The sequence below is a fragment of the Malaya genurostris genome, chromosome 3 (assembly GCF_030247185.1).
Source record: "Malaya genurostris strain Urasoe2022 chromosome 3, Malgen_1.1, whole genome shotgun sequence".
NCBI lineage: Eukaryota > Metazoa > Arthropoda > Insecta > Diptera > Culicidae > Malaya > Malaya genurostris.
The window spans coordinates 198,869,630-198,882,635 of NC_080572.1; the positions used below are offsets into that span (position 1 = coordinate 198,869,630).

Here is a 13,006-nt window from a genome sequence, read left to right on the forward strand (position 1 = left end):
TTTATGAAGGCGTTCCCTGTTGGACAGTGACGAGTTAAATTCGAATTCCGATGGATGCCACTGACATCTGTCATCTGTTTCCAAGCTGACCTGTTGTCCGTGGATGAGATACTGATATGCTTGGCGTAGGTCTAGCGATCACAACCGATTAAATCATACAAAGAAAAAACCAATAATTCGCTGGGTTGATCAATGATACAATAGGCCTATGATATGAAAAGTATGAAGTATACACAGTTCGAAAAAATCTTGTGATTTTACATCTTATAAGATGCACATAAATGGAACGTCGTATTTCACATAAATTTTCATTCAAGAACATGTAAAATTATGTGATTTGAAAATTATATGGCTTGAATTCGAACGAAATAAAAAACAAAAGATCATTAGCAGTAGCGCGACTTGAACCGAGCAACATTAGATCACAAGCACGGTTACTCGACTGAACCACATAGCTCATATCTTTTCATCGAATAATTGATGCATATAAATCCATACAGTGGCACTTGGTAGTTGAGTGTAAATTTCACTCGGAGCTTGTAAAGTTCTGTGCGAGTGGAATATTGCGTCATTTGAAAAATTAAGTAGTTGTGAGTTGTATCGTTTGTAGAATTCTGTCACCTGTAAAAATCATATTTTTTTCTGTGTATCTACGGTTTTCTACATTGATGTTTCTAGCAAATATGAGATCAATAAATGTCCAAGTGTGGAAGCTTGTGAATTATCAGATTTCGTGCTCATGAAATCAATGAGTTTAATATTATCTTGTTTTAAGGGATCTATATTGAAATCCTCTACAACTATTATCGGCATATTTTTACGAGAATATAAAAATTGAAAAATTTGGAATTTATTTATATGGTAATTTGAAGGGGAAAAAAGTTTTCTACCCCCAAATTTATGCTAGGCGCACAAAATCATTTTCATAAGTTTACGTTTCGTCTTCGAGTCATCAGTGCGTCAGCAGATTATGTTGAACTGCTGACGCAAACCCCCGGATCCACATAATCCGTTGAGCAGACGTAAAGTTAATTCGTTCGAGACGTCAGTTTAGACGTTACACTTATTGTGTAATTAAGAAGTAATGAATTTCGACGCAAATTCCGGATAACTAAACTGAACAGCGTTCCCATGACGATTGATAACTTTCACTAGCAGACTTTTGGTGTGGTTTTGCTGTGTCCGGCTGCGACTGTTCTTCGGCACAATTCTGCAGTTGTACAGCAGCTTATATATTGTTCTTTTCCTCAGAACGCGTTCTGATTGGTTGGTGCTGACATGGATCAAATAAGACAGCTTCTCCAACTCAGGACTAGTTTTCAGCTCAATTTCAATAAAATTTGTTCAGTATCTCACGGGGAAAACAAATTGGAAAAATGACATATGAACAGTGTTGGTGATTGCCGATAATTTGACAGAAGCTGCTCGATATTTATCTATATTGTATACAACATGTTCAATCCGGTAGAAGTTGCTACAAGAACTCGTGTCTCTCAATGCATGAACCGTGAGAGAATTTTTTTACATTTCTTCGCTCCACTTCATACTCTGAGTATTTCACGGCCCTTAAAAAAATTACAGTCTGATAATGATTGGTGCTGTGTGGAATTTACCAAGAGAGAATCGCAAGTTGACAAATATCGCAGAAAATCGAAGCGATGATTCGACTTGATGATTCTCATACTAAAATGCAATATTTCAAAGCCCTTGTGTGGAGCATTCACATACATTTTCATTGACACAACTTATACAAAGGTTATGTGCACATAGTTAGAATAAGCGGCTATATTAAATCGATTCTATCGCATTTATCAACTGCTCATGTAGAATCAGATCGCGAAACGAAAATAACCGACCGTTTGTTGCTTCAGAGTGAATCCCCACAGCAGCGTGCTAACCTTTGATTCTCAGACAGGTCATCGAGAGAAATTCGCGCTCGCACTGGTGTTTATTCTATGTTAAATGAACCATGCCGGTTTTTTGTTGCTGCGATGATATTCGTCTCTCTTTGATGGCACTGATTGAATCGTGTGAAGAGTTGCTAATGTGGTTCTTTGATACGAGAAAAGCCATCCTTGCATATGAATGCAACTATTTAATGAAAACCACGTAAATGTTACCGCAGAGACGGGACTCGAACCCGTAACTAACCAGAGAAATTGGTTTGCCATTTATACTCCCCTGCATATGAAAACACTTGAAGAGATAACCAAATTGACTAGAAGAACCACACATGCTTCGCTTTACTTGGTCACCACAGCATTCAATTATAGTCCTATATATATGGAAATACAGTCAACAGAAAACAAACACACACCGCGTCACAAGTCTATCCTCGCTATTCTGCTTTGCCGCCAGCCACTGTTTTGAGATTTTGTTTTTTGTCTCCTTTGCTATCGCTCAATTTAAATTTTTTTTGTCGTTTTTTTTTCATAAACCTTCTAAACACCGTTTTGAAGTTTTAAACACTCATCACCGTGGAATTTCGGTACCGGAGGGCGGATCTGTAAAATATTCAGAAGTTTTGTATGGGATCATAAGATCTCTAATTTGACTCAGAGTTTATGGAAATCATTTAGGCCGTCTTCAAGATATCGCAATGAGTTCCATAGTGATAATTTTAAGCATTATCTCAGTACAGCCGAAGTCAATTTGGCCTTAAAGAAACAGAACCTACAAATTGTGGTAGTTTTGAGATTTTATTCAGTGGTTGTAAATGTAAATGTAAATGTAAATTAACCAAGGACTCGAAAGAATGCAACATACAAAAATTATCATCCTAAATTCATTTTAGGTCGAATATCGTTCAAACTCTTAGGAAAAAATAATCCTCCTGTCCATAGCTGAATACCCGCCATTTAGACTTAACACTACTCAACGCTTGTGTCATCTTTCATATACACTTTCATCCACTCTATCTATAAATCCTTTCCGGTTTTCCAAAGCTTCCCCTTCATAATTGCCCAGAATTTTCCTATTTGACGAAGTTCTGGTGAGTTTGACGGATTGGTCCCCTTCGGTACAGAAAACAACAACGTTGGCTTCGTACTACATCATCGAGTCGTGTAACGGTACAATGTAAGTTCCTGCCAAAACAAAGTGCCATCTTCGCGGGACCGAAGGAAGGTTAGTACTGGCGCTTCTGGAGTAATTCTTCTTTATATATTTGGCCGTTGATCTTGTCGGTCGTTATGTATGGTTTGTTGAATTTACCAGACCCATAGATCGTCTGCCACACCAAGTACTTTTCGATCAAATTTGTCGACCCTCTTCTTCCGATACTTTGAAACTTCCAGGCGGGATTTGTCGAAAAAAAACTCCAGGTCGACAATTTGCTTGTTGTCCGCTTTAATGTTCGTCTCATCGACCATTACGATGCAGACAATAGTAGGTAAAGTTTTGCAATATTTGCACCGAAAAATGTGTTCCTTCAAAATTGTCTGCTAATTGTCGATTTGTCATTCAGTCCTCTTCAGCAATGCGATAGTAAAAATGGGTATCATTAGGATCATTAGGTGAAGGTTTTATGGTATCATTAGGAAAATTAATCGGGAAAGTGGAGAAATTCTAGAAAATAATTTTGCACGAAGTTGGAAATTTTCCACACAATGCATGTCATAGATTCGATGATTATTTGGCACGTATCGAGTTTTATTTAGTAATGTAAGTTTCAAGGCACACCGCTTAAGCTCTAAGATGCCGAGGCAAAGCAAAGTCTTGGCATTACATTCATTTTGTGACATTTGACCTTTCTGTTTCAACAGACTTCGCAGTCGATTCTTAGCGTACATAATCATTGCATGGCTAGTACTACGATCCTACTAACACAATGAATCCTTCCAGGTCGGGGCTCGAACATATAACAACTGGCTTAGATCCCGAGGGCATTTTCTAATTTTAATTACCTTTTTACTCAAAACGAGTATAATTTCAATTTTTGTAATGATGTCGCATTGGGGTAACGGTGATTTACTCTGAGGAATCCTGACTATGACTTCTTCTCTCAGCAAACGTCTAATTCGGAATGCTTGGCGGTTGATTGTATCAAACAAATCCAAATCAAATTGTTATGCCCAAAAAGAAAAATTCTCGTCATGGCAAGATTTTTCGAATAACGGTGTAAATATTGACGCACAAAAGACATATACATACAGATCGTTTATCTGAAATCTGATTACACGGTTATCATGGGAAACATCCTCTCATCTTTATCTTCACACCGTAATCAATTGTTCGACATGTGTTTCATACCGTTGCAGCACAGCAGTAGGACCCAACCAAGGAACGAATATCATCGGAGATAAGTTAGCTAGATGTTCAACTTTATACAGCACATATTCGTGTACCTCCCTTGCATACCGTGTTCCCTGTGTTCATTTATTCCCATTGAAAAACCGACCAGGCAGCGTCGGGTGAACGATTGCGATCTGGTTGTAATTTTTCTTCTTAGTTTATCATAGATTCAATGGGATGGAAGAGCAGACACTTGTGCATAATACAGGGCGGTGTTGAAACGATGGTTGTGGCACATAATTCTAACAAAAAACAAATGAATATTTTGAAGTTATAACGATTTGATTGAATCAGTGGTGATGGAATGCAGGTAAGTATTCTATTATGCAGTTTTCGATTACAAGTCGAGATTAATAACGGATGAAGAACGATGTTGGTTAGGCCTATTCTAGAGTAACCACAGTAATTCAGTTCAAGGCATCAAATAAACGGTATTGAATAACTAAAATAATGGTATAATTACTCGGTTGGGAGTCGCTTGGATGTGGTCCATCTGGTACGTTGCATATGTATGTAAATCCAGCTCTATTTGCTCTAATATTGCAATTCAATACTATCGTAGTGACGTAGTGATTACAGAGGCGAGATTAGTGAAATAAGTCATAGTTTTTTCACTTATAGTTTTAGTCGAATTGATTTTAAGCGTGTAATAAAATTTAGATGCCGATAAGTGACAGTATTGAGGAATGCAAGTGATTATTTTTTCTATTCAATAGATGATCAGCATTTATGTTAGTGAAATATAAACGAAATGTAGATGAGTATAAACGAGTGGGCTTCAGTTTCCAGTAAAATTTAGTAACTTTGTGTCTACGTCAGCACTATATTATATTTACTAGCGAAGAAACTAAATACCAATTGTATTATTGCATATTAGAGTAATTCTTTGGGACCACCATTTCCGGCCGTCCGTTATGTATTACCACTAAACCGTTTATTGGATAATCGCGTTAAGCAATTTAACGCACCAATTAGCGCTAGCGCATAGCTAACTGAGATTCTGAAATGCTTGCCTTTTTTCCGTTTGCTCTTCCAGATTGTGACAGATAAACTATGTCGAGTCAACAGAAACACAGAATTCAGGTTCCCGACGGATTACGTGATGTGCTGCTCGAGTTCTCGATAGCGTATCTACTGGAACAGCCCGGCGATGTGATCGACTACGCGGTGGAGTTTTTCTCCAAACTGCAGGAAAACCGAAAGACCACCATGATCTCCGCGGGCGACCCCTCCTCACCGGACGAGAGCATAATGTCACACGAAGAAGGTACGTTCTAATGAATTATCTTTCGACAACATCAACAACATAAAAACGATCCAACTGGCTGCGCACAAAAAATACAAATGTTGAAACACCGGTTTGACTGAAAACGATTTACATATATTTTAAAGTGAAACATATTCAACACCGATGGAGCATAGCGAATAACTCAATATACCTACGCTACAACTTGCAATGAGAATAATCATTGTAAAGAATGACAATTCTGCACGCAATGATGGTTGCTCCTCGCTACGGCCACTGCAGCTTGATTAAAATTGACAGTATCGCTTCGCGTCAATCTGAAATCCGCGTCACTCTGGTCTATAGAATCTGTGTCGGTCATTTGTCGTCCCGATCTGTTAAAGTAGTGCCGCAAACTAATTTGGTATTCGAATCACCTGATGATGGACACAACAGTTTGGACAGTACGTCTCTTTTCGACCGGCACATTCTTGTTATCGTTTTAATAATTATCATCAATTACTAATCGAAATCGTTACGTGACTTAAATCAGCTATTGGTTTGAAGTAAACTAATTAGCGGACCATTAGAAATGCTGGTTGAAGTTTGTTTTATGCAGTTTTTTTGACAATATTTTTTACCTTTATCATATTCACAGGCTTCGTATGCCATTCGACTCAGTTCGTTGAGATCGCAAAATGGCTATGTGTATGTAAAATTTTTGTGCACTTTTCTCGAAGATGGATGGGCCGATTCCAACGAACTTAGATTCAAATGGAAGGTCTTGTAGTCCCATTTAAAATTCTTCAATGAAGATCCGACTTTCAGTTGCGGGATTACAGGGAGATTAGTGCGAAAAAAGAAAAAAATGTGCAGTAACTTTTCTCGGAGATAGTTGAAATGATTTTCTCCAACTTAGCTTCAAATGATATTGTAGTTGGTTTCAAGTCTCCGATCTGCCGACGGTTCGACCGATTTTCACAAACTTTGATTCAAATAAAAGATGTTATAGTTCTATAGATTACTATGAAATGAAGAAAAAACTCTGAAAAAATGTGCTACAAATTTTTTCGTCACCTAAATCATCCGTCATTTAGGTAACCGTCATTTAGGTGACGAAGCAGAGAAAGAAAAAACTGTGCTACAAACTATTCCAAGAGTTTAAGGAGAATGTTTTAACTATCTCGATTCCGGAAGTACCGGAAATAATGGTCAAAAACTTCATAAAAACGGAACTCACTTCAATCTCTCTGGAATAGCTGAGCTGATTTTCACAAACGTTAGGCTCATATAACTGGTTACATGGTCTAATAGGTTGCTATGAAACGTTATAGAAATCCTATTTACGGTTCCAGAGCTATAGGGCCAAAAGAGCTAAAAATATTAAACTGCCATTAAGAGGACAATATAAAATGTGAAAACTCTGCGAAATGGTTTTAAAACCTGTTCCAATATGTTGGTCTGGCTAGTGGATGTCCAAATGAATTTAGCTTTGGCCCCCAGTCTCCGATTCCGGAAGTACCGAATATAGTGGTTGAAAACTCAATCGGGTCTCATTTCGATTTTTTATGGTTAGCTGATCCGATTCCGGCAAACTTAGTACTAAATGAAAGGTTTTAGGGTCTCAGATAGGTGGAATTTTATGTGAATCCGACTTCCGGTTCCGGAGTTATATGGTGTTAAATTTTCAAGATTTCGTTCAAAACGAGGGGGATACCCCGTTTGGCATAAGGTCGCTTGGTACAATACCGTTTGGCATAACTCCGTTTGGCATAAATCCATTTGACATAATGGTTATTTAGTCAATGGTTATTTGGCATAATGGTCGTTTGGCATAACAGTCATTTAAACATCTTTGGTACTACTATGGTCGTTTGGCATAACAGATCAACATGCTGCTCAATAGAATTTGTTCTAATTTACTGAGATTTTATAAGCTCCTCGTTTTTGATAACCTGCTGTTTTTGATAACCTTAACCAAGGGATAGACCCTAGCTTTGGGTAATCCGGGCAAACACCCGCATCCGGATAGAGGTGATTTCTGCGAGGACACTGTGAAAAATATCTTTGAAATTGATAAATATATAGGTAGGGTTTGTTTATTAGCATACTAATTTACCTGGCTATTTCAATACCGTAAATAGTCATCAGAAAAGCTGAAATGAAACTTGCATCAATTTCTCAACTTACTGGCAATGAAAGAGACATTATTACACCTCTAGGTGGATTCATTTTTTTTTCATGTCCTAGTAATGTATGGAACCTCCAGATCTGTTACATCGAAACAATTTTTTTTATAAAAATCGATGCTGGGTCTTGAATCATTTTTGTTTCCAAGTGTTGATTTTTTCAAATTTTTAATTTCGGTCATGGGGTCCCTTTGCAGTTCCACAGATCATTAAAAAGAATTTTTGGAATTTTCTTACCAAATTACCATTCTTACCAAAAGCATCCAATTACCAATTCTTACCAAAAGCATCGGATTCTTCAAAATGGAAGTTGAAAAAAGTTTTCAACGTCACTAACACATTCAATCACGACGGGCAACGCTCACACGCAATGCGAAAATGAAAGTATTGATGTGGAACACATCTTTGTACTAGTATGGGTGTCGTTTCGTATCAACGATAGAATCTTTGAACCTGTCTTTATATGGAGCCGGGACAGGGATGCCAAGTGTTAAAAATATAAATGGATATACACTGAAGTCTTTTTTTATGCGAATTTACGTACCGCATAAAAAAAAACGCATAAAAAAACCGCATAACTCTGAAAATTCGCATAAAAAAAGACCGCAGAAGGGTAAACCGCATAACTCTGAAACTTCGCATAAAAAAAACCGCATAACTCTGAAACTTCGCATAAAAAAAAGACCGCAGAAGGGTAAACCGCATAACTCTGAAAATTCGCATAAAAAAAACCGCATAACTCTGAAACTTCGCATAAAAAAAACCGCATAACTCTGAAAATTCGCATAAAAAAAGTCGCGCAAAAAAAACCGCATAAAAAAGACCGCATAAAAAAAGACCTCAGTGTATTTCGAAAATTGAAACTGACGAAAATTGGTGCTCTAAAATTATTTCAAAATTGGTGCTCTATAATTAATTTAATTTCACCTAAGCATCACTATAATCGCACCCTGACGTAATATCTTTATTAACGTAGTATACGAAAATTAGAGACTACCGAGCGTTCTTCGAATTTTAATGTATGAGGTATTGATAAAAATGCAGTAATTGAAACAATAACGAAATTATATTAATGGTGCGAAGGTTACGATTCTAGGTTCTAGATACAAGAAATAATATTCTTCACAGAATATTTCCACTGCTTTGTAATCTAATAATCTATTTTAAATGTTTATTATACTGGATAGAACATGCGTTATTGTAGGGAACTATTTCTCACGATTGCGGAAAGCGACTTCTGGACAGAGGCCCGGAGGGCCGAGTGTAATATTCCATTTGACTCAGTTCGTCGAGATCACAAGTCTGTGTGTATGTATATGTCTTTGTGTATGCATGTATGTATGTATGTATGTATGTATGTATGTATGTATGTATGTGTGTATGTAATAAATAATGTCACTCAATTTTCTGAGAGATAGCTGAACCGATTTTTAGAAACTTAGATTCAAACGAAAGGTCTTATGGTCCTATAACTTGTTATTGAATTTCATTTTTATCCGACTTCCAGTTCTGGAATCACAAGGTCTTGTTGATCTTGTTAGTGGATATGTAAACTTACTTCGGGACTACCAGTCTACGGGTTCCGCTTGCGAAAACGCCAATAATAGTTAAGAAAAGCTCCAGAAAGGGAACTTCGATTACTCAGCAACGGTTAAACCGATTTTCACAAATCATGATACAAGTTAAATCACACATTGTCTTATGATATACTGTGAAAATCATCCAGATCCGACTTCCGGTTCCGAAATTATAGGACGATGAATGTCAAAACATTCATATCGTCATTCAAAATGACGATGCAAAACCGATGTACGGAAGAAGAAAACTCCACCGACTTTGATCTGTTTGTAGCGTGCTTTGTGCAATTTCGTATAGCGTGCATGGTAAACACCTGAATTTGATTTTTACAAATTAAAAGAAATAATTTTGTTTCATACTCGAACTTGAAATTTAAAAAATTAAAGAAATTTTTGTTAAATTGTGCTGTTTTTCGTTAACATGTACTCGAAAACTGCACAGAAATGGTGTCCAAGAATAAGTTGTAGAAATTTTAATGAACTTCTTGACAAAAAAAAAGAAATTTACACGAAATGTAAATCAATAGTGCTACGAAATGGACATCAATTGAAAAATACCATCGATGTTAATCTAAACTGGAATGTTTTTATTTTCCAATGAATATGATTGTATATTTCAGGTACCGCCTAATTTTGCTTCTAAAGTATGTTGAAAAAAAATAGTGAAATAGGTTTGCAAATTTGTAAATTTTCTGCTCCAACTAGATGTAAATTTACAAAATATTTTTATCAATGTTGGAGAAATGTTACTGTGAGCAAATTGATTGCATTTGAGTTATAATATCATTCAGACACGTACCCAGAGGGGGGCCCGAGGGGCCCTGGCTCTTCCCAAAGTCAGAACCAGAAAAAAAAGTTTGATATATAATGAACAGTGTCAAAACTAAATAAAATGAAGCTTAAATCCGGGGCAAAATAAACGACAATAATAAAAAGACACTGAATTGTACCGGATGACCGTAAAGAGAAAGTGCGCGAGTTTACCATAGTTGGGCATGATTCTACAGATGAGAAGTTTCGCGCATACTTATTTAGGACTAGAAAGACGAACGCAAGTGCACTTCGAGTACATCTTTGGCTGAATCAATTATTATACGCTGGAGAACAAAATGATTACCCGACAATGGACTGAAGTCGTGCTTGGAAGCGGCACGCATACCTGGAAGGGTGGCCCAATGGAAAGATTATGATACTGGTTTTCTGGGATTGTCATAGTATAACAGTTCGGCTGAAAAGTTCGTATCGTTTAATAGAAAAACACATTTTTTTGCCAAAATTCGTTTTTATTATTCAACATAATTGCCATCAGAGGCGATACAGCGATTATAGCGATCTTCCAACTTTTCGATACCATTTTTGTAGTACGATTTGTCCTTTGCCTCAAAATAGGCCTCAGTTTCAGCGATTACCTCTTCATTGCTTCTAAATTTTTTACCAGCGAGCATTCTCTTGAGGTCTGAGAACAGGAAAAAGTCGCTGGGGACCAAATCTGGAGAATACGGTGGATGAGGGAGCAATTCGAAGCCCAATTCGTTCAATTTCAGCATGGTTTTCATCGACTTGTGACACGGTTCATTGTCTTGATGAAACAAAACTTTTTTCTTCTTCAAATGAGGCCGTTTTTTTGAAATTTCGTCCTTTAAACGCTCTAATAACGCTATATAATAGTCACTGTTGATGGTTTTTCCCTTTTCAAGGTAGTCGATGAAAATTATACCATGCGAATCTCAAAATACAGACGCCATAACCTTACCGACCGATTATTGAGTCTTTCCACGCTTTGGGTTCGGTTCATCGCGTGCAGTCCACTCAGCTGACTGTCGATTGGACTCCGGAGTGAAGTGACGGAGCCATGTTTCGTCCATTGTTATATATGCTCATAATCATCAATTCGTTGTTGTTTTTGATCGATTGTGAGCTCACGCGGCACCCATTTTGCACAAAGCTTTCTCATATCCAAATATTCGTGAATAATATGTCCAACACGTTCCTTTGATATCTTTAGAGTGTCAGCTATCTCGATCAACTTCACTTTACGATCATTGAAAATCATTTTGTGGATTTTTTTCACGTTTTCATCGGTAACAGCCTCTTTTGGACGTCCACTGCGTTCATCGTCTTCGGTGCTCATATGACCAGTACGAAATTTTGCAAACCACTTACGAATTGTTGCTTCGCCCGGTGCAGAGTCTGGATAACACTCATCAAGCCATTTTTTGGTATCGGCGGCACTTTTTTCCATCAAAAAGTAGTGTTTCATCAACACACGAAATTCCATTTTTTCCATTTTTTTGCACAATAACAAAAGTAGCGTCACTCAAAATGCAATATCTCACAAACTAATAATCAGACAGCTGTCAAATTTATACACGTATCTTTTAAAGGTTGGTACTAACTGAAAATGGTATGGATTTAATTCTAGTGGCGCCCTCTCATAGAAACGATACGAACTTTTCAGCCGATCTGTTAGGTTAAAATCAAAGATTTTTTTCGTTCTCTACGAACTGAAGTAAAGGATCTATCTCGGACCACTTCTCAAAATCTATCACTGGATTTTTGTGCCCTAGAAATGGACATTTAGAAATGGTCTTAGACATGTGCGACTGTCACAGTCACAGTTTGTCACAGTTACAAATTTTATTCAAATACTCAACAATGATAGTACCAGTGGAAAGGATTGAAGTGTCTGTTAAAAACGTCGATAAAAGGCGCACCGAAAATTATGGGGAAACCGATTGGAACTCGTAAACTACCCTGCATATGAAAACCCCTGAAGAGACAGCCTAATTGATTAGAAGAACCAAGCATACTTTGCTTTACTTGGCAACATGCAATTTTAGTTCTATATATATGGAAACACGTCCAACAGAAATACAACAGATTTTTGAGATTTTTTTTTGCCTCTTGGCTGCCTATGACTGTCAATTAGGCTGTCTCTTCGTGTGTTTTCATATGCAGGGTAGTTTAATTGGTAAAACAATTTCCCCGGTTTGAAGCTAGCTGGGAGTTTTAAGATTTCCGAAATCGTTTTTTTTTTGTTGTAGTCGAATGTCTTGAAACTGTCTGAAAGTTTTTCTCAATCTAGACATTTCATGCAATTCAAAGACATTTGGCATTAAAACAAATTAACTATTTCGGAAGTCTAAAAAATTTTGTCCCAGAAAGACAAAAACAAATTTTCGATTTCGGAAATTTCATGGTGATTTTTCAAGATCGAAAATTTTCACACTTTGACCGGCGGACGGCGGCATCCCTTACCCCATATCCGATTTTGCATAGGGACTTTTTTGAGGTGCTTAAACTTTTGAGCACTACCGCTTAACGAAATTAGAGATGACTCTAAAATATTGGTACCATACTAATCACCCTGTAGTTCCGGAACCGGAAATCGGATGTGGATAAAATTCATTTTATATTAAATTTTACATACATACAGCAATTTCTTCGATCTCGACGAATTGATTCGAAGTGCATATGACACTCGGCTCCCCAAGTCTCGATTCAAAAGTCAACAGAAATCTTTCCAAGGACGGTTTTGATAGCGCATACTATTTCGCTTCAATTGATCTCAATCAAATGACCCTGTAATGATTTGCGTCAATGCGGTTGATGGGTATGCTGTAGTTTTGCAATCTCGCTTTGAAACTATAAAATAGTTCAATTGCCCTTGTGAACGATATGAACCGGACTCCGTTCCTAAACGAAAAGAAATTAGCACAACA

The 13,006-nt window shown here is 37.2% G+C and overlaps 1 protein-coding gene across 2 annotated transcripts in view; it reads left to right on the plus strand.

The window, feature by feature from the left end:
* The window catches only part of LOC131437800 (cAMP-dependent protein kinase type II regulatory subunit), a 277,219-nt gene that overhangs the window by 125,470 nt on the left and 138,743 nt on the right, over positions 1-13,006 (plus strand). For both annotated transcript variants that reach the window (XM_058607383.1, XM_058607384.1), the window contains exon 3: positions 5,330-5,560. In XM_058607383.1, coding sequence (XP_058463366.1) covers positions 5,347-5,560 — 214 coding nt within the window. In that variant the 5' untranslated portion in view covers positions 5,330-5,346. The remainder of the gene's footprint in view (positions 1-5,329; positions 5,561-13,006) is intronic.